Here is a 21,639-nt window from a genome sequence, read left to right as displayed (position 1 = left end):
TTATATACGATATCTGCTGACAGAGGAATGCAGAAAAGGATGCGCACAGTAAGTCAAGTTTATACAGAGTCACCTTTTATATAATCAGTTTTATTTTCATGTTTTAAGGTAGCTAAATATCCCAAGGCATGTAACGAAACATGAAACATAAAAATAGCTCTAATATATTACAGGAAGCAGTGCTGGGTTAGGCACAAATCAGGAAGATGAAACAAGTAAATAATTAGTAATAATAATAATACATTAACAGAGTACATTAGATGAGCATATGAACCTTTAACTCTTATGTGGTTTTATAATACAGTGGGCACCATAATATACTACCAGCTGAAGTGAAAAGTTAAACGTATGCAAAAAAATAAAGATAAAAACATGGTCCATCTGTCTGATTCACAAGCATTATTCTGGGTTAATGTAATCTTTGGTACAATCTTGAACATAAAAAAATAATTCTGTGCATTGTGTGCGTCAGCCATCATACTAAGGGCTTTTTTTTTTTAACATTAATGACTAACAGTTTAAGTATCCTGCTGTATTTAGAAAGCACAGTATGTAATACTCTAATACACATTTCCCACGATACATGTTCACCGCTAGGGGGCACACAGTAACCCTGTGCAACCACCAGATAATGTGGTACTGTATTAAACTTACTATGATTATATTTACTATCAGGAGCAAAAGTCTTTTGGTTTGAACTGGTTCTCTATGCTTCCTGCAATGCTCAATTATGATTTTAAGCAGATTTGTACTTTGGGTATAATTTACAATTTAGCGTGTGTGTGTCCTGTTTAGGACCTGTGCTCACTAAATAAAGCTATACAGCACCAAAGTTGTATACAGATGGCCACATCCAGCAAGACATCTTAAATACTGTATGAAAATGTGGTCTGTTTTCCCTTCAGAATTGCTTGTCATAGGTTAGTTGTGTATGCAAGTTAAAAAAAGTCAGACCAGGGTAGAAGTGTGTTTTCCAAGTAGGCTTTTAAAAAAACCTGCCCACATAGGATTGGTTTCTTTTATAATAATAATAAACAATAACGCACATTTTACTTTGTCTAAAAATATGTTTTGCATTAAAATTCAACCTTACCTTTATAGGTACTTTATAAGAACTCAGCTTTTTTTTTTTAAAAAAATAAGAGATACAGTTCAACTGTAAATATAATGTTCTTAAGTTTCATGTGGTCCAGCAAATGTGACTGCCAGAAAGAAACATTGCACAGGATCATGCAAGTCTACAGATACATAATTTTCTCGCAGGTCAGTGCTGTGTTGCTTGTTTGGTTGCGAGTTTCCCAAATGATCGTAGTGTGATCCCAAAGCTACGCACTGTTGTGAGTTCCAAATAAACAAAGTCCATGTTCAGTCTGAACAAATTAGAGCTCACCTGCGCATCAATCCACTGGGGGAAAACCTGATGAACCCCAAAACATTCAATATAAAAGTCTGAGTTAAGACATTCTTTGGTTCTCAGATCAGTGACCCGCATCATTAAAATGAGCTACAGGGGTATTGATTGTCCTCTCTGCACAAGACAAAAATCCACAGATGCCTTTCATAACTAATAATACAAACAATAAGTGTAATATAATGCAATAAATGAAATATCTTGAACAAACAACATTACATATAAACATGTAATGCGAACGATGTTAGTTTTTCCTGTAAAAGGTATTTAATGCTGAAGATATTCACTTCTCGCCAGTTTTGGAGCTGGCAGCCCATCACTCTGAGGGCCATGTCTTTCTAGGACTGGATGGACTCCTAGGGTTTACTCTGGGGGACACCTAAAACATAAAAACATGATACATAACTACCCCAATGGTGTGATTAAAGAACCTCAAAATCCCAAACGTCTATGCAGTACTTGATCATTCTAATACGATATCAGAATTTTATTCTAGAATTTTTAGTATTAGCATGACCGAGCAGAAGAGTGATCTAAAGGTTCAGCCAAGTTTAGGTTTGGTTTAAAAATCCAGATTTAAGTTATTTAATTAAAGAGATGTTCATCCCGTTAACTCAGCCAGGCTAAACTACCACATCATTATGAACAAATTTTCACTACTATTATATAACGTATATATACGCTGAAGCCCATAACAGGAATGTTTGCAGATTTAAACGGTTAAAAATAACATGAATAGATGAAAACTCTGATGCATGAGGAATAAATGACATCAGGATGTGCGGTTATTGCAAAATAATCAACTTTGCAATGCCAAGAGTGTTTTCATTGAAAGTGCTTTGTTCTGTACCCTATTGTACAGTTAGTTTTAAGCTGCACCGCAAACAAACTCTCTGCTGTTAATCCTGTAGCCATGTTTCAGTTCTGAGGTGCATCAGGATGCAGGTTAACCCACAATTTGAAGCATTTCTTGTACGATTAAGAAATCTGAGACACGACTAAGGTTGGATTATGTGCAGGTCTGGTATGAGATGTGTAGTGATGAGCTACTTACATCAGACTGAGCTTTAGAGTAGTTCATGTGGGCGTACAGTAGCACTGCAATGTCATTGTGAGATGCCTCCAGGGCAATAGAAAGGGCATTGCTGCCATCCTAAAGTCAAGAAGCAATTCCACCATTATATTTTATGAAAATGGTCAGAGTTTCTAAACATAAAATCAAGCTCAAGCTTGGTATGAACCCCATTTCAGTAAACCAAGAAAAAGCTTGCCTAAAAGTCGGATAGTATTTGGATAGTATTTGGGAAGATTGTGTGCACTTACGTTGTCTATGATGGCAATGTCACAGCCAGGCTGCTCGAGCAGAAGGGAGACGATCTCGGCACGCCCGTGCTCGCTGGCACACATGAGGGCTGTGGAGCCCTCATCATCCTGTATGTTCACATTGGCACCACACTCAAGTAGAGCTCGCACCATCTCCTGCCTCCCATGGCTCACTGCCAGCATGAGTGCAGTCTGACCAGCCTAGACAAAGCCAAGCCACAAAGACGCAGCACAAAAACATATATTTTACCCAAATAAAGATGATGTAGTGTGGGCTGACGATAAGTGGTGTTTATGGTTTGAGTTACGATGATCTTATCTAGATTGTGATAGCAGGATTCAAGCAAATCTTAAACAAGTAGAAACTCACCTGGCTTGCCTTGGCATTGACGTTGCCCATACTGAATAGTTTTTTGACTACCAACAAGTCTTCCTCTTCTTTCACTGCTGATAATGCTGCCAGCATCACAGCGGTATATCCTGCCTTGTTCTGCTTATCCACATTGCACACACCTACACAACACACAAGTAAAATCAGTAAGTAACAGACTATCCTATCCAGTAGATTCTAATCTAAAAACACGCTGCACGTGTTAAGTCGATATAAATAACTTAAGAGACACGATGACCTGTGTCGAGCAGTAGTCCGACGATGGTGAAATTGGAATGGGAAACACTGTAATGTAAAGCGGTGTTGCCGTTGCCGTCAGTCATGTTGACTACGTGCAGCAACAGAGCAGGAGAAAGCTCTGAGAAAGCCATCAGGTAGTTGGAAACTCGGGATGTCTGTGCCGACTTCGCACTGGACACTCTGAACCATTCCAGTTGCACAATGTGGGTGCTGGACAGCTGCAGCAGTTACATACAGTACATGTCTTTAAATGTTTTCACACTTTTTAAAACAAAACACAAAAATGGAATTGCACTGTAACTGTATATACAGCAGGCCTACCAGTTCTTTACTCTTTGTTGTTTGGGCACCATCATTAAGGTGGGTCTTTAAAATGAGGCAAGCCTCACGCATTTTTGAACTCAGTTCAAACCTGCAAGAAAGCAGCCGGCATGTTTATAATGAAGATAACAAGGTAAACATTTTCAGAGTTCACAGAGTAAAATAGAACAGCACAAGTGGGTGCTTATCAAGCTCCACAGGCCTGAGTAGATATAGCTTTCATTGTAGCACACATCAGTGACAATAACAGCTTGGTGCTCCAAGGGCAAGTTTTTTTGGATCGCTCCTCGTCATTCTATTTATAAACTGTAATAAGTGCACGCTATAAGAGTTATTTATGACTAATTGAAATATTTACAACAGTTGGTTATAACCCGCAAAATGTGCAAAAGGGGAGGGCTGGGTCTTTTGTTAGGCTGGTTTATATTTGGGGAACATTTCAGAGGGATGTGCACATTTACATCCATTTACATTCTTGTTCAAAATATCCATAATAACTTACTTCTCCTTTAGTACTTCAGCCTGTTCCTTAACACCATCTGTCACAGCTGCTATGTTTTCATCACTATCACTATCATCCAAATTAATGTTCCTTTCTTCATCAGAAGTATCCTCTAGAGCTGCAGCCTCTTCGTCACTGCTGTCTGAGCACCCGCCGTCAGAGGAGCTTCCATCCTCCTCTTCCTCTTCACTAGATGTTGACTCATAACTGAGCCAAATGAGAAATTATTAAGTAATTGAAATAATTGTAAACAAAAATGATCAGTAAAAAAAAAGAAAGACTTTGAAATATATTTTTTTAAAAAGCATTTTACTGTGAACATCTATGTTAATAGTGTATCCACTCACCCTCCATTGAGAATCCCTACAAACTTTAAGCTTTTTTTGCCACTGCTGCAAGCAGCACTTGAGCCACTCCCATCCTTTCTCTTCATGATGGATTTCAGGGGGCCTATAGTTTTCATCGGAAACATTTAATTTCAAGTCATCCTTCTACTACAACCAGTTCTCTGATGATGACCCATTTAATACAAGTTGCTTTGTTCATACTCACCATCAGCAGAGACAGACTGTTCCTGATTGTCTTGTTTGTCAGTGCTAAAAAGGCCTTCACACTGAATACCTGTGCTGACCTGGATTACGGCCACCTTTTTATTCGATGCTTCCACAAAGTCCGTTTGACTGCTCTGATCAATTTGTGTCACTGGAAAGTCTGCAACAGAAACCCCAACTCCTACAGACGTTTTGGAGCAAAGCTCAGTCTCCACGATCACATCAGCTGTCTCTGGTTTTACAAGTGTCTCTTTTTCTAGCATGATCTTTGACGTCCTCGCCATCTCCAGAGCCCTTAATTCCTCAAGGTCCTCATTGGCCTGGGTTAACCTTCTCTCAAGGAGATGGACTGACTCTTGCTGACACTTAATTGTCTCCTGCAGATTGTCTATTTCTTGTTCAGTCTCACTTGATAGCCCAAGTAATGACTCCATTACCCAGACCGCCACTTCATTTGTTGTGACTTTGGCCTGGATTTCTTTATCACAAACGGTCAATGGCTCAGTTTCCACACCTCTGTGACAGACATCAACAGCAGCCTCTACAGCTGCATCTTTTGCATCCTGAACCACCACAATTTTAAGGGGAACATCACTACCTACAGCTATGGATCTTTTCTCTATAGCCAAAACAGGAAGTTCTTTTTCTCTGCAACGCATCTCTTGATTTGCACTGCTGGGATCTATAGATGAAGACAAGTGTGCAGGTTCTACCAGAGCAGAGTTTTTTGCATTGACCAGAGCACTAAGTTCTTCTGTTTTCTTTTGGAGGGCATCAAGCAGCCTATTCTTTTCATCACGTAGCATGGACAGTTCTCTTTCAAGTGCAGGTACTCCTTTTACTTTTTCTTCCATCTCCCTGAGTTGTCTAAGGGCTAAGGCCATCTGTTCTCGTACTGTCTGAAGCTGCCCTGGGGGTAATGAAGACATTCCAGAGCTGGAGGCTGGAGTGCTTCTCCCAGAATTCTGAGGACTAAATCTGGTCCAGCCACCAGAATTGGGATTCTGCACAGCTGATGAAATCTGTAGTAGGTTACCATCTGTAGACATCTGGGAAGGCACTGAATAGCTGCTATTTGACCCACAATCTTTAACACTGTCTGAAAGTATAGAGCCTATACCATTTGGGTACAGACTCTGCTCCTGCTGTAGTCGACGGCTTGTCTCTAGTAATGTTCTCTCTACCCTGGGGTTACGTGGAGGTGGGGGAGGTGGCATTTTTGCACAAGATGGTAGTGTGGGACTGATCACAGAAGATGGTGAAAGCGGCTGTGACCTGCTGACTGATGTAACATGGCTTCGAGAAGCAGGTGGAGGAAGAGCCCGGCCATCTTCACTGGTTGTTGACGCCAGTGATTCTGTTGAAGTCCAGCCACTGGTGCGACCCCCTACGCTTCTCTGAGAAACTCGGTCACTACGTGATCCTCTCCTTGGGCTCATGTTCGCTCGGCGTAAAGTCTGACCACTCTCTATTTCTTCCACATATTTAAGGAAATCAAGGTCCAGCTGGAATCCATATGGAGTCTGAACAGAATAGGATGCACCGTGATCCATTTCCTCTTGAGTGGCACAGTGAAAAGGGGACCCCAGATCTGCAGGAAAATCCCTGTAGTTATTACATTTGTAATAGCTTTTTAATGCTCATTTATGTTTTATACTTTGGTGTCTCTGCTATTCCCAGTGATCTCTCAAGACTGCTGAAACAGAAAGAATAGCAGCAAGCAGGAGCAGATCTGAAATGATCTTTTTAACCAGCTTGATTAAAAAAAATGTAAACTACATATAAAACAATCTGTATTGATTATATTCACATTTATTTGTAGATTTTTTTACCTTACTGGTGAGAAATGGCATTAACTTTGGATGAAAGGCTTAGAGTGCACTTCTCTATAGAGAGGACTCACTCTGATTCCTGGCTTTTTGGACATCCTTTTGGACAGTCCCCTTAATTCTGAGGGGACTTTTGCCCATAGTATACTACACACTCATATTTTGAATAGCTTCTTAAACCATATACTTCTTTTATTTGTAGGGAATAATAGAAATGCTATAACTGCTCATGTATTATAGTAACCTACCTATTCTTTACATTCAAACCTTATTTAAAATTGGGTTAAAAAAAGAAAATAACTTACTCAATTTGGGGCTTATGTGCACAGACTGGGTCATCTTTTGGAATTTTCTGGTGCCCCTCCAGATGTCAATTCAGGACCTGTGAAAAGAAAAGATGGATAAATTACACATTACATTTAAATACAAACATCAGTAAATGTCAGGCAAAAGAAGGATGGGCCAGGATGAGGTGTAAGGCACGCTCTGTCAAATGTCTGGAATGAAGTGATTTGGTGAAAGGAACCCTTACACTGCACCTCGCTACTTGCACCGCTCGACTGGTCCCACCATCCCTCACGGTAAGAGGTAGACTCTCATCAAGACTCTTTTCTGTTCTGGCACCGAGGTGGTGAAATGAACTTTCCCTAGATGTCCGTACAGCTGAGTCACTGGCTATCGTTAAATGACGAGTGGAGACCTTTTTCGAACTAAAACACTAAAACTATTCTCCCTGTTTGTTCTACGTATTCTTCTTTAGAAAGAAAAAAAAAGGCAGCTCACAACAGTGCTTCGCTTGATGTTATCTTAAGTCTGTAACCTAGTGCACCAGAGTTGATTTATTCATTGATGGAGACTTCAAAGCATTTTGTCATTGCTCTGGATGAAGGGGACGGCCAAATGCAGCAAATGTAAATAGAAATTGGTGCTTTTGGTGTCACATAATCTTTATGTAAAAATTAAAGATGAGAAATTTATTCCGCTCAGTTTTATATATTCAGTTGTTGTTTTATTTTAATAAAGCCTTGACTTAATTCATGTCAAGTAGTTTTTGCAGGACTCAAAATTACACTTCATCAGACACGGTGCCCTCAAAGTATGCCTGCAATATATGTGCCACAGAGTGAAGCATGACATGTAACAGATTTAGCCAAGCTAGCTAATTTTAAGTCAGGTAGTATCAGTTTATCACACCGGGACTAAATTCACACCTCCCTGTAGTCACTTCCTGCCAGCCAACATTTCACTGCAGGGAATAACATCATAAAACCAGAAAACTAGTTTTAAATAAAAGCTTTATTTTAAAAAAATGAATGAATTAACTAAATTATTATTATACTTCATTTATTTTCTAACTGTATGTTTATATATATCATTTATTATAATAGGAACAGATTTGTCTCCTTTGTGTTTTTTCTGTAACACCACAGAGAGAGAGAGAGGAAAACGGAGTGTCCCAATGGGATAACTCTCAAAACTTCCTGATGGCCAATCTGCCCATGAAATAACTCCATAAACTAACTGTGAAGGTCGACTGTAATCTTGATTGTAAAACCGACAAGTGTCCCAACCTTACTGAGCTTACTGAAGATAAATGAAAGAAAAAATTTCCATCAATTTTCAATGAATGTTTGTGCACTTTTGAAGCTTTCCCCCTCATCATGTGCATTTTTCCTCTATATAAGCCCTTTAGGAAACGATCCAGCCCTTTTAAATTACAGCATGATGATTTCCTAAAACTCAGAAAGAATATGCTTAATAAATGTTTATCCTGGTCCTCGCTGAAGCAGGTCCTGCTGTGAGCAGTCAGTGTTAATACTGAGAGGGGAAGTAATTCCAACAAGGATTCAACAATTAATGTAGGAGAAATAAAAAAATAATAACAAGCCAATATCAAACTATTACTCTATACAGACATTATTACTTACTAGAAAAATCATAGACAACTCGGTTCTATGGATGCAGAAAACCACTGGAGCGCAGCTTGGACTTTGTTGGTTTTACTTTTCAGTGTATAATGTTTTCTGTGATGCCTTTTGTATATTGCCTTTTTATTGTTGTTTTTTTCCCTGATATGACACATTTTTCTCTTCGTCTGGTTCCTTCAGGTTTCAGCTTTTACATTAATTGGTCTCCATTAAATCTTGGAAGGGTTTATTTTTTGCACATCTTTCTCCCTGGCCTCAGCATATCCGTATTAAAATGACCAAATCTTATACGCACTAAAAACACAGTGCTTTCTTTGTATAGATTCATTCATTACACCGTGCTGAGTTGTTTTTTTTACCTTACATATTCTACCATTTTTCATGTTAACGCTCTTTTGTGGTTTTCTTTATGTTTGATTTTGTCGGTGTGTGTGTTTTAGAAGACCAGAGCTCCAATTAACAGAGTTGGAAAGAGGCGTCATGGAACCCCCCACCCACACAGTCAGAAAAACAGAGGTGTAGAGGAAGGGGGAAACATGTTATGCAGGCTGATCTGTTTTTGGACAGCCTTAGGCACATTCCACCACAACTTCCCGCTCACATCCTGCTAATGTGACCAGGCTTCAACTTGTAATTTGTGCACAGACAGACTGTAGGTGGCTATACATAAAAAACAAACAGAAAAAAAAAAAAAACATGAATGGAGACAATACTGGTGCCAAGCTCCAACAGGAGGAAAAAAAGACTACAGTCTAAATACTCTGAATAATCAGAATAATTTAAAACTCTACTTCCTTGGCTGTCACAAGGCAGAATTATGCTTTGTTACTCGAGCAACACTAGGTTCATGACCTCCCTTGGTGCTCGGAATCTGTGGAGTTGGTCATGCTTGACTATTTTACCGTGTGTCAGATTGCTTCCAGGACTATCAGTTTGCTGAACACCCAATCTCACTATCTTTGAGAAGACATCTCACAGTGTTTACAAAGCCTGGTGATAAGTGCCTAATTACAGGGAAGAGAAAGAAAGAGAGAGAAAAAACACCACACATTCCTCTCAGACCCCCATTTCACATCACACGAAGGTGGAAGTTTCACACAAACAACAAAAAGAAAAAAAATTCTTCAGCTTAACCGGGTAATTGAAATAAAAATATCAGTCTGAACAACTGAGTTGGTTTAAAAGTGCAGAGAAATCAGACACACTAATTGCAAGTCATTTAAGAAGAACTAGAGTCACAAATATTAGTGAAGTAATATAATCTTATTAGTAACTGAGTGCAACTATGCATCTAGCACATGGCAGGATGGGTTGACCATTCAACAAAAACCCACCATTTTGAATTCTGAAGCTGGGAATTGCCAGAGACGTCACTCCGTTACAGATATTCAGTGGGAAGGATTGGTTTAATGTGAGTCATGTTTTCAAAACATGACCTCATGGTCCACCCTCCCATTTGCCCCAGAGGGATGTTGTCAATCAGACAGTATGGGTTGTGGCCTGCATTAAACATAACAGCTTAAAGAACTTAAACAAAGACTGACCACGAACAGAGTCAGAGTCGTAAAAGTCTTAATCTGTGCACAGAAACAGAAGGATGCATACTTTATTGTCTTTTATGCTCTTATTCAACCTAGCACAGCAGCACATATGCAGTTTCCTGAAGGGAAGTGGATTTGATAAAGCCCCCCAGAGGCCCCCCATTGTCTTACGGCACCGTGACAGACAAGCAACTGATCAATGGGCCACAAGCTGCTTCCTCAAAACCACACAGGGATTTATAAACAAGGAAATGAAGCACACAAATCACACTTGCATGCTGTCACACCCAAGAATCAGCTGACTTTCCATAAAAAAAATAAAAATAAAAATCAATCATATTATTGAATTCCATTTATACCACAGAGTGACTTAACCCTAAGTCCGAGGGTGGGGATTAATTTTCTAGACCAGCATGGCTCTGGCACCTGGAACATAAGTGACAAGTTTATATTACTCCCATTTCCACATATACTTTCATTGGATGCTACACATCATTATGACACTTAATGTACTAACATCTGAATATTAATAACCCACAGTAAACGTCAATATATTTGCCAATTTGTTAGGACATGATTCTTGCAAGCCAGACCATCAGAATGTAATGCCTTCAGCGTGTAGTCTCCATATGAATTCCCAACCAGAATTTAAAAAAAAACTCTTGATTTTCTGTGTAATACAAAGACACATTGAACACCATATAATGAACCATTATGCTGCTTCCTTGACAAAAGTTCTGAAGTCTCCTTGTTTGGCTTTCCGGTTCTTTCCATCTACACAAGGAGCTGAAAGCAGTACAGAGGGATTGGATAGAAACTGGATTCAGATTTCCTTAGTTAAAGTCATACTTTTAATTATTCCTCAGTAAATAAATACTTAGCTGACAAAGACAAGATAAGCTTCAAGTGGCGACAGGAAAATTATATAAAAGTCAATCTTGTAGGCTTTAAATAAAACAGTTTAAAAAATGAATTTACGCCTGTTTTGTCATGCCCATGTTCAGCATTTAACTTCTTGGTCATGTCTCATTCCACAGGGGTGTTAATGACTCTCATGAAAGGGGACAATAAGTGCTTTAGGAATTAGTAGCAAATCATAAGTATCATAAACAAAAATGAACATTAATAGCACATTACATGCCAAGAACCTTGTGAAAGGTTAGCCAAAACAGGACGGATCTAGCGGGGAGAATGGCATTCGGGTGTAAATTCCATTCTTTAAACAGATGAGCACAATACTGACGTAAATCAGTTTAAAAAAAAACACAAACATAACTGTTCGTGGTCACATAGCATCATAAATGAGACTTGGAAATCCTGTTTTAATGAAATGCTGTATTAACTTGATGCTGTATTTAGATATTATCTTGATCTATTAACTTGTTCAGGTTCAGAGGTCCATAGTGAATCAGTGTGAGGTCATAAAGAGTATGTTGGTAAACGCAGCTCAACTTAAAATTTGCCTTCATATTCCTGTTGGTTGATGTAAGTACATTTATATCTCCTGAGCACATTTGCGATTCACAATAACACAAGGTCATTCCATCTAGGGCAAGACATAACAGTCAGGTCACAGTAACAGTAACAAGTTCTGAACAAACCATGTCTCTTGTGAGTAGGGATGATCAATCCATGATCAACAGAAAATGAACAATATTTATTTTCTGTGAAGAAACAACATGCAAGTTATTAGTGAAACAAACGATGCCTCTTGTTCGTCAAAAAAGCCCTTTTCTTCATTCATCTTGGCACTACGTGACCCTTTAATCACCTTGAAGCTGCACCAACTGAGTGTACAAGATGAAAACGTAGCTCATCTCTAGATAAAAATAAAGTTAACGGAACTACAGCAGTTTTAACATTAATAAGTCAAATAAGTTTATATGGATTATATATATAGATTTTTTTTAAGTTAGCACAGGCCAAATGAAACAAGTCTGCAAGCCTTGTGTTTGACACATGTGACATAACACTTCCTTTGGATTAACTAAACATGCTACGAGACAATTAGGTTGTCAGTCGAAAGCTTTCTCCTCTGTATGCTACTACCTCTGGTGCTGGCACTTAGTGTGCAAGTAGATTTAGAGATGATTAGGAATATAAGATTCATAATTATTCAGCTTTACCACACATCGGAAGTATGCATATTAAATGTTTGAATATTTTCTTTATGCCGCTTTCTGTATCTGTGATTATATTAAAACAGCAAGCTATGGGTTGAAAGATGGACAGATATCATCATCATTGTATCATATATATTTGAGGAAAAACGTAAGATGGTGAAGACTTGGAATTTTTCATTTTTAGGAGTTAAAGCTTTGTCAGGATTCAAGTAAAGTACAAAGTTGCCTGGAACTGAAAAGACAAATCATCTACTTTTACAAACAACAGTTCTTCCTACACAACTAGGACAAGTATTTTTGCCTTTTCTTTTTCTCTGGTTCTTGTGAGTGTTGCTCTTTGTAACATTCTGCTATGAGAAAACCGCAGAATTCAGCCAAAGACACGTCAGACAATAGATTTTAAACATGCCTTCAGACTTAACCGTCTGTGTGGCACAAACCAGACACACAAGCAAGTCCAGTGTTACGTTAGTGACACATGAACTCACTGAATTGAGAGGGACAAACTATTTGAATGATGGAAATAATAATGAAAATGAAAATAAATGTTAAAAAAATACCCCTCTAGTGCAACTCCCGCAGATCACATACACATCTAAAAACAATGCAAAATGACTGAGCAACACCAATTCCTTTAAAATGCAATCAGAACAGTTTTCACTAAAATGAAAGACTGCTTGATTTATGTACATCATCAGAAAACTGAAGGAAACAAGTCTCACAACACAGATTAACACTGTACCTGTAGCTATAGTTAGGCACACAGTTAGGAAAGCTAAAACAGAGGCTTAATTTTTTTTTTTTTTACTTATTTTCCACTGGATTTATGGAAACTTTTTCTTCTATAAGAACAGGACAAAAATTAAATAATAACCTTCAGATGTTTTAATAGCCACATATTCAGTACATGGTCCAGTGTACTGACTCCTGACAAGTTGTATCGCTTTTAAGCATAGTTTTGTATGAAAACAGATGTAATGTGAGGGTTATATAGCTGGGAGTTCTGTATAAAGTTTTACACGATTATACTCTTTCATTGGAATAAAAAAAATGAAGAATTGTCTATTTTCCAAAGAAATATTCCTGTTTCCACAGCTGCAAATAGTCCAGTTAATAAACACCTGGTGACCACTAACCTCCATGGGGAAGTTATGGTAAGTTATTATCTCCATTATGGAGAAAAACAAGCAAGAGGATTTCTAAAGAAGTGACATTAACATATCGGTAGATTAAGTAAGAAACATCCGTTCTATAAAGACATGCCAAAAATGTCACACTTGTGCTATTCTCTCAAAATAATACGATGAAAAACATAACCAGTACAAAACGTGCAAAGCAATGAGCATGGAAACTATCCTGGAACAAACTTTAAAAAGTGTCTCCTGTAAAAGATACGAGGTACTTAGCCTGCTGAGGGATTCCTCATTAACAGAGCTAAAGTATGGAGGAAATAAGAGTATAAACTGGTAGACAGATGCATGGCACTGACACTAAGCAGGGTTAAATACCTACAAAATCAATAAAACCACCACTGCTCACTTGCTCATGTGTAAACTGTGCACCTGAGAATATGAGAAAATCGGTGAGAATCAACTATTAATGGTCTTGTATGTCAGGTGTCCAACATCTACTGAACGTGTTAATGACCTGATGATTTAAATCAGGTGTGTGTGTGTGTTTTTAGGCTTGCTCTTTCACTGTGCCTTGTTGCTCAAGATTACATGAGCTACTCTGCAGGATATTGAGATCTGAACAAAGTAAGACCGAATTAACAAACAGCTTCACAGCATCTGCATGTGGCACACTGGAGTACAAGCACTTACTTCATCCACTGGATTTATGAGTGATTCTTGTATCTTTTATCAACTCCCAGGCCACAGGTTCCCAGCCTTGTTCCTTGGGGTACCTCCTTTTTTTCCTGCACATTTGACTATTTTGCTTGCTTTGACTCAGAAAGCACTGTTAGATTATTTGGGGAAACACTGAAATGTGCTGGACAGTGTTAAGATCCAGTGGCCAAGAAAATCATCTACCACAAAAAGAGGGCAACACGGCGGTGCAAAGGGGGACACTGCCATCCTACAGATCCAGCTTTTCTTGTTCAACCAGACCTTGGGTTAACTGTCTGCGTATGATTTCTGAAGGGGTTTCCTCTCACCGCCCGAAAACACAGCACTCGCGGATACTGCACGTAGGTGCAATATGTGTTGTGTACGCATGCTGCTCTGCAGTGGACTACCATCCCTTCCTGGGTGTATCCTTGCCTCATGCCTAGCGATGACAGTGCTTAAGTTTTTAGACTACTGACTGAAAGGTTGTGAGATTAAATGCCACCACAGCCACAGCTGGGTTCATGCGCAAAGTTGCCTGTCAGAGCTAAAAGTTGTAAACTGCTTTGTCAGGCAAATGCAAATGTAGATGTAATTAACTTGATGGAATTGAAACCTCCAGGATCTGAGCTGAGGGATCACTCACCCCTGCAGAGGGGAAAATGCAGGAGAAGGGCAGTGAACTAAGAAGGAACCATGAATAGATTCACAGGACATGAGGCATATAGACGCTCACTGTTCGGGGGGAAATTTCAGTTCTCACTTCCAGTTAACATCTTAACCTTATTAATATAGACACTTGGCCCCTTTGTTTCCAGGATTAGTGAAACACATTGTTCCTTAAGTGTAACTTCTCGTGCCCAGTGCACAGGTTTTAAACAGCTTATTATAGGTCAGTGGTCATTGTCTAATCCTGAAGAATGTCTCTTTTTCTGTTCTCCACCATAATTTCACGTTTTCCACCATACTAGCAAACACTCTTGGACTGCGTACAGCAGAAAAACTTGAAAGTAAAATTGCATTAGTATCGCGTTGTATTCGCAGTGACTCATTGACTCCATTTTTTTATACATAATCAATAAATTGAATTAAAGATACATGTCACGAGGGCGGCGTCTCGCGCACTAATATCACATCTCGAGCCATTCCTTGTTCCCTCAGAAAAACAACAACAAATAATATTGTGAACTAATTCACCTTTTCTTTAACTTTATTACAAATAAACAGTCTGTGGTGACTCGGCTGTGTATGTGCTGATTATTGAGGAATATATATTAAATCAGGAGTTTCATACGACTCAATAAAAACACTGGGAGATTTATTTTTGGAGTTTTAGGCAACTCGATAAGGTCCCGATGAGGTGATGGGACACTTTAGTATCTCTGAAGCTAAACCCGAGTTTATAATAACGGTTTAATTTCTAAAAAAAAAAAAAATTGAACAATAAATAATTCACCTCATAATAACACGTAGGCGAAGCACGTTAATGCTCTCGCGCTTGTAAATGTTACTCAAGTTAGCGTCAAGCTAACACGCCTTCGGTAAACTCTCTGAAAGTTGTTGAATGAAAGAAATAAAATGATTCTTACCCACTGAATGAGTCGTGTGTCGTCTTAAAAATCACAGTAAATGTGTGTTTTTAGTTGTTTTTTCCCCCCAGACAGGAATTAGGCGTACAAGTAGCGTTTGTGTTGATTGTAGGCTTGTGATTGACGGGAAGAAGATCCAATCAGGAGTAAATTCAGATGAAGGCGGGATTGTGGTGGTGAATCCCACAGCATACAGACAGAACTGGGACGATATATCGATTCTAGTAGATACAATGGCGATACTTCTTGTACGAATACATTGGTATCGATGTTTTAACTGTTTCAAAGCTGAAAATGCACTGTATGAAACAAATTGTCTACTGAGAAGTAAATAAATAAATAAACAAATAAATAAATATCTAGACTATTGGCATGCTGTTGGTTTTTTAGTTTACACTGTACAATTAAACGCTATTTATTTTATTTATTTGTATAGCATTTTTCACATTTCACTCTAAATGGGGTAGTTTTTTTACATCATGAGAATTCATCTAACATTTGTAATCATCTAATTACAGTAACTGTACCGTGACAACACTCACCATGATGATTAGTTATTAGAACTTATGGTTGTAGCCATTTAAGAGTAAACTAAATGAAAAGACTGAGAAAGCTCTTCTTATCCTGGCCTAATGTCTTTGCCCTGTAGCTACATTTACATCATTTACATTTACAGCATTTGGCAAATGCCCTCATCTAATTTTTTCACACAACTGACTAATTGAGAGTTAAGGGCCTTGTTCAGGGGCCCAAGAGTGGCAGCTTGGTGGACCTGGGATCAAACTCACAACCTTTTGATTAGTAGCCCAACACCTTAACCAGTAGGCTACTACACACCCTACCACACACCATACACACACCCTACCACACACCCTACACACACCATACCACTCACCTTACACACACCATACCACACACCCTTAACACACCCTACCACACACCCTACACACAACCTACCACACACCCTACCACACACCCTACACTCACCATACCACACACCCTACACACACACACACCCTACCACACCCTACCACGCACTACACACATACCCTACCACACACCCTACACACACACACCCTACCACACCATACACACACACCCTACCACACACCCTACGCACACACCCTACCACATACCCTACGCACACACCCTACCACACACACTACCACACATCCTACCACACACCCTACACTACATTTACAGTATTTGGCAGACGCCATTATCCAGAGCGACATACAACAGTGCTTTAAAGTCTCTATCATTGAATAATAACTCTGGTTCACTAAATTACAGACTTAAGATGCCATGATCCTGTTCAAAGTTTATTTATTTATTTATTTATTTTAATAAACATACAACAAACAGGGACGAAAGTGCTAATTCAAGCTAGTTCTAGCTAGTCTCCAGTCCAGTGAGCGATAATGCATGTTATAAATAAATGCAAAATGCATGTTATAAATAAATGCATAAACGCATGTTATTGGTCAAATCAAAACAGAGAATTTGCTACAGAAGCCAAACTGGATTGGATTGTGCCAAACTGGAGTCACTGAACTATGGGCAGATTTCCCCCTCCTTTTATACAATTCTAAAATAATTTGTTTTGCTCTGCTAGAGGAAAAACATTAACTGTTTCAATGTTATAATAATATTAATTATAAAAAAAATGCTAAACCTGAAAACCTGTCTAAGGACTATGTAGAATTGTATGTGAGGTTTGGCCGTCAAGATCGTCTGATAAATCACTGTTATTTATGTGCATAAATATGGGAATGATTCAATGATTCAATGATTTATTTAAAACGATTCAATTGAACCACAAGAAAAAAACACATCCCTGTGTACAGAATATGATCACATTACGGTTCGTACCTGGACCGAAAGGTGGCGATAAGTTCTCTTTTGACTTCTGAACGTCACCGCGTTCAAGCAGGAAGAAGAAATTCTACTTCCGCCACAGCTTAGCAGGAGAAAAATATAAAAGTGTTCGCAGCTGATGTCAGATCAGTTGCGACGAAATACGCATTGTGGCTAGGACCGGTCCTTAATATGAGAACTGATCCCGGAACAGTACCAGTGCAGAGCATATTATTTTCACCTTGACATCAGCTATGGCGACTGCGACAACGTTTATCCAGAGATTAAGGAACTTTTTGGCGGGGGTGAGCGGTCTAACCTGTCATCTGATTTTGTACTAATATGCACAGATGGTCAGAAACGTGTATGATTTTTTACCAGAGTACAATTTCTGCTAAATACCCTACCTCTCTGTCACTTCGTTAGCATCGTGCTAATGCTATAAATAGGTTTGATTGTTTATAATTTCTTATATATATATATATAACTAATAATAATAATAATACCTCTGTGTGTGTCCTGGTCTTTAGAGACGAGCTGTTAATAGATGGGACAAAAACACACTCAGGGTCTAATTATGAAGGTTATATATGAAGAACATAACAGAACAGATCAGTGTTTACAGGACAAACAGTTACCAATAAATACTGGTCCTGACTTAGCCAGGTTCTGGTCCACATTTAATATACACTCCAGGTAGCAAACTGGTGTTTCATAATCATGTTGGTCCACCACATAAAGAACGGGCAAGAAACACCTTTAATAACCATCTTGTAAAGATTCCCACCCATTGATTCACCCTTGGGAAAGGAGAATTTTTCATATCCATTGTGGATTTGAAGGTGGCTAAAAAGACCCAATTAACAAAACTACACTGGGCCAGTATTGGCAGCAATGGCAGAATAACTAACAAAATCATTGGTTTGCTACCCGAGACCTTTTATCTGTAACTAAACAGAATAGTAGCATGCAACATAATTGTCTTTTTATTGTCATAAAACAATGGTTCTCAAACACACACACACACACACACACACACACACATACTCGTGTATGTGTGTATATGTAATATTTTTGTATTATAAATATGATCAAACTATATATAAATGTAATATTAATTATACAAATATATTCTATATTTTTTAAATTATATATTCTAATTCTCTATTTACTCTGTGTGTTTAATATATATATATATATATATATATATATATATATATATATATATATATATATAATATAATATTTCTGCACTTGCCATCAACAGAAAACTTATGTTGTGCTTATGTTTGCGTTAATAAGCAGTCAAACTTGATACTAATTGGAAAATGTCAAAAAATAAATAGAACAACTTTGATCACGATGGGTCATGATCCAGTTGCCATTAAATGCAGTTTAAGGTCTTCCTTTAAGAATATGTGATGTATACCTTGGTGCAAAGCAACAGGTTGTGTAATCAATAGAAGACTGTCTTGGTTTTCTGGTTGTTAATACTGATGGCAGAAGAGTGAGACAGTTCTGTGTGATGTGCTTGCATCAAGACTAAATAATATAGAATTTAAACATGTTTATTTCTGGTTTATCTCCAAAGAGGAATCTTCAATCAAAGCTTCAGTTGCGTTACGAAGAAGTTGCAAAAAGGTTATTTTTTCTTTACATAAATGGATTTCACACGATTGCATTTTTGACTCTGAGTTTAGCCGAGTGCTAAACTCACCTCCATCTCAGCACTATACTGACCTCTAGTGGCTGAAGTGTATCATGGCACTGTTATTGCACAATAAATACAGAGTATAACCAATGAAACAGTCCTACAGTCCGGTTTATTTGCGTGTTTACCACTGGTTATTATATTATATATAATTAATATTGCATATTAATTATCATCAAAATGAACATCCCTTTCCTGGGTGTATTCAAGCAGGAGAAACGCTTAAATGCACAGGACTACTTGAATAATGCAAATTAACACTTATGTTATCAGTATGTATTTATTTACATTTTGGTTTTTAGGTTATCCTTATTATGAATTTTATTAGCTTTATTATATAGCTGATATGAGCTTTACTTTATTTATAGTCATAGTTTGAAAGTGCAAAAAATACAAAGTATAACAAAGGCAAGTTCAACATTTTAAATGTAAAACTCTCTTATTACAGATTTATATATATATATGTGTGTGTGTGTGAGAGAGAGAGTGAGAGAGAGAGATATGGATATAGATATATATATTTTAGTTTAGTAATATCTTGTATTATTGTTGTCCAGGACTCAGCCTCCTCCTAAACTTCCTGCTGGTCCCAGCCATAAGTTTGCCAACAATTATTACCTTACCAGAGATGGGAGACGGGAATCTGTTCCAGCAACTGTTATAATGTCTTCTCAGAAAGCCCTAGCAGCTGGCAGGTGAGAAAAAAGTGGTAGAAATATCTACATTTTAACCCTAATAGTTTTATTGCTATAATTATGTAATGATTACAATCTTAAGGACTTCAGTGTAGTTTAATATTTACTTTTTATTGTTACTACTTGCATTATTGCGAAAAAGTTTGGATGCTCCACATAATAAACTCCTGGTTTCTATTTTTTAAAATTCCATAAAGGCCATGTGGTGGATTATATACATGCAGCGATTCAAGGAGATATTCCATAAATAATTCCTTACTGTGCACCTCGGGGTCTTAGGAACGTGCTCAGGAACCGTGAATGTTTCTGTGAAAAACATCAAGCTTCATTACAGGGGGCCACAGAAACAAGAGTGTGTTTTAATACTAACTGATCTATAAAATAATTCACCCGCTTAACTTGGATTTCTGTTTCTAGCTTAGATATGTTATTAAATAGTTTGACATTGAAGATGTAAATCATTATTTCCCAGCTCCACTAAACAGCTCAGGATGTTTTTAGCCCACTAATTAAAGCTATACATGTGATACATGTGTATTATCTCATCCTTTTGTACCTTCCTGAGCGGGTTGTTGAATAATCAAATATTTTAACCAAGTAATATTTACATATGTGGTCTTTTCTAAAGCCCCACTTTGAACGGTCAGGAAGAGCCTTTGGTCTCTCATATGCATAAAGAAATAACAGGGGAAGGCTTTGCAATGAATATTAAAATGTGTGCTAGCTTGCAAAGCTGTATCCTGTCACTCTCATGTCTAAAGTAATAATTGTTATAGTATTACAGTATTACAAATGATTGGTTTATTTTCTGTATTCACAGCGAAGCACCAGCAAAGGCCAAGCATCCTGTCCTGCCTGGCCCCGAGCCAAAAGAGTGCCAGCTGTCCACTGATCAGCCGTATCTCTGAGCCGTCTCCCAGAGTGATCAGGAAATACTGCTCATAAACTTTGCTCATCTTGACTAACTCGTGTGTGTGTGTGTATATGCTAAATTATATACATAATTAAACTATGTGTATATACATCCAGAAACAAGTTAAATTTCTTTTGTTTTTTCTTGACAAATGAAGATACATTTATCTATTTCTTTGCTTATCGGTTATTTCTGATAACTTTAAGAGAGGAATTCTTACATTAAAAAAAAAAAGACGTTATAATATTTCCACCAATGCACCAGAAGTTTTTCGATCACATAACTGCAAAGATGGGGATGGTTTAAAGCTTTAATAAAAGTACATGTTTCACTCAAAATATTTATTTGGTATAAACAGAGACAGAGACAATATACCATTTTTAAAAATAATGATGAAAATAGCAACAGACAATTTATTTAATTCATAGATCTAAGTGACAACACATTGACTATAGTCAGTAGTCATATATCTAGTATTTCCTTGATATCCTTCTTGAATTTCCTTTGGGATCCATACAGTATCTATCTATGCCATTATTAAATGTACGATTCTACGTATAGTCTATATTTAGATTTGCTCATTTAATAAATATTTCTTTCTAGAAAAAAGCAAAGCTTGAAATGAGTAAAATATGTCTCGGAATTGGTTTAATACACTGATTTGCTTGGTTTATGTTAATCTCGTAACGCTGATCATTTATAAAATACAATATACAGAGATCTTTTTGCTTGAAAAGATGTACATTTTTGCAGCTTTATCTCTAAATAATCAGAATCATAAGCCATACTATTTTGGGTGAAGACACTGAAGATCAACTGATACTGCAAACGTCAACGTTCAAATTGGTTTGAAAATAAAACTCGTATTACAAAAATAATTTTTTA

The 21,639-nt window shown here is 37.7% G+C and overlaps 2 protein-coding genes across 3 annotated transcripts; one reads left to right on the top strand and one right to left on the bottom strand.

The window, feature by feature from the left end:
- Positions 1-69: 69 nt before the first annotated feature.
- kank3 (KN motif and ankyrin repeat domains 3) lies at positions 70-15,730 on the bottom strand. Of its 2 annotated transcripts, none has more exons than XM_047823052.1 (11): positions 15,579-15,730; positions 6,874-6,950; positions 4,741-6,330; positions 4,536-4,644; positions 4,189-4,395; positions 3,687-3,777; positions 3,364-3,583; positions 3,105-3,247; positions 2,735-2,935; positions 2,466-2,564; positions 70-1,790 (listed from the first exon to the last, which is right to left on the bottom strand). In XM_047823052.1, the coding sequence occupies exons 2-11, from the start codon at positions 6,905-6,907 to the stop codon at positions 1,728-1,730; spliced, it is 2,757 nt and encodes a 918-aa protein (XP_047679008.1). In that variant the 5' UTR covers positions 6,908-6,950; positions 15,579-15,730; the 3' UTR covers positions 70-1,727. The 2 variants fall into 2 exon arrangements, with proteins under 2 accessions (XP_047679008.1, XP_027022709.2); XM_027166908.2 differs by having other exon boundaries at positions 4,536-4,638.
- A 1,810-nt stretch (positions 15,731-17,540) lies between these two features.
- On the top strand, positions 17,541-20,806 carry ndufa7 (NADH:ubiquinone oxidoreductase subunit A7). Its single transcript, XM_027166818.2, has 4 exons — positions 17,541-17,740; positions 19,027-19,076; positions 19,704-19,841; positions 20,662-20,806. The coding sequence occupies exons 1-4, from the start codon at positions 17,690-17,692 to the stop codon at positions 20,747-20,749; spliced, it is 327 nt and encodes a 108-aa protein (XP_027022619.2). The 5' UTR covers positions 17,541-17,689; the 3' UTR covers positions 20,750-20,806.
- The last annotated feature ends 833 nt before the right edge of the window (positions 20,807-21,639 follow it).

The sequence above is a fragment of the Tachysurus fulvidraco genome, chromosome 14 (genome assembly GCF_022655615.1).
Source record: "Tachysurus fulvidraco isolate hzauxx_2018 chromosome 14, HZAU_PFXX_2.0, whole genome shotgun sequence".
Taxonomy (NCBI): Eukaryota; Metazoa; Chordata; class Actinopteri; order Siluriformes; family Bagridae; genus Tachysurus; species Tachysurus fulvidraco.
Note: the sequence above shows the minus strand (reverse complement) of the source record. Positions and strands in the feature narration are given on the sequence as shown.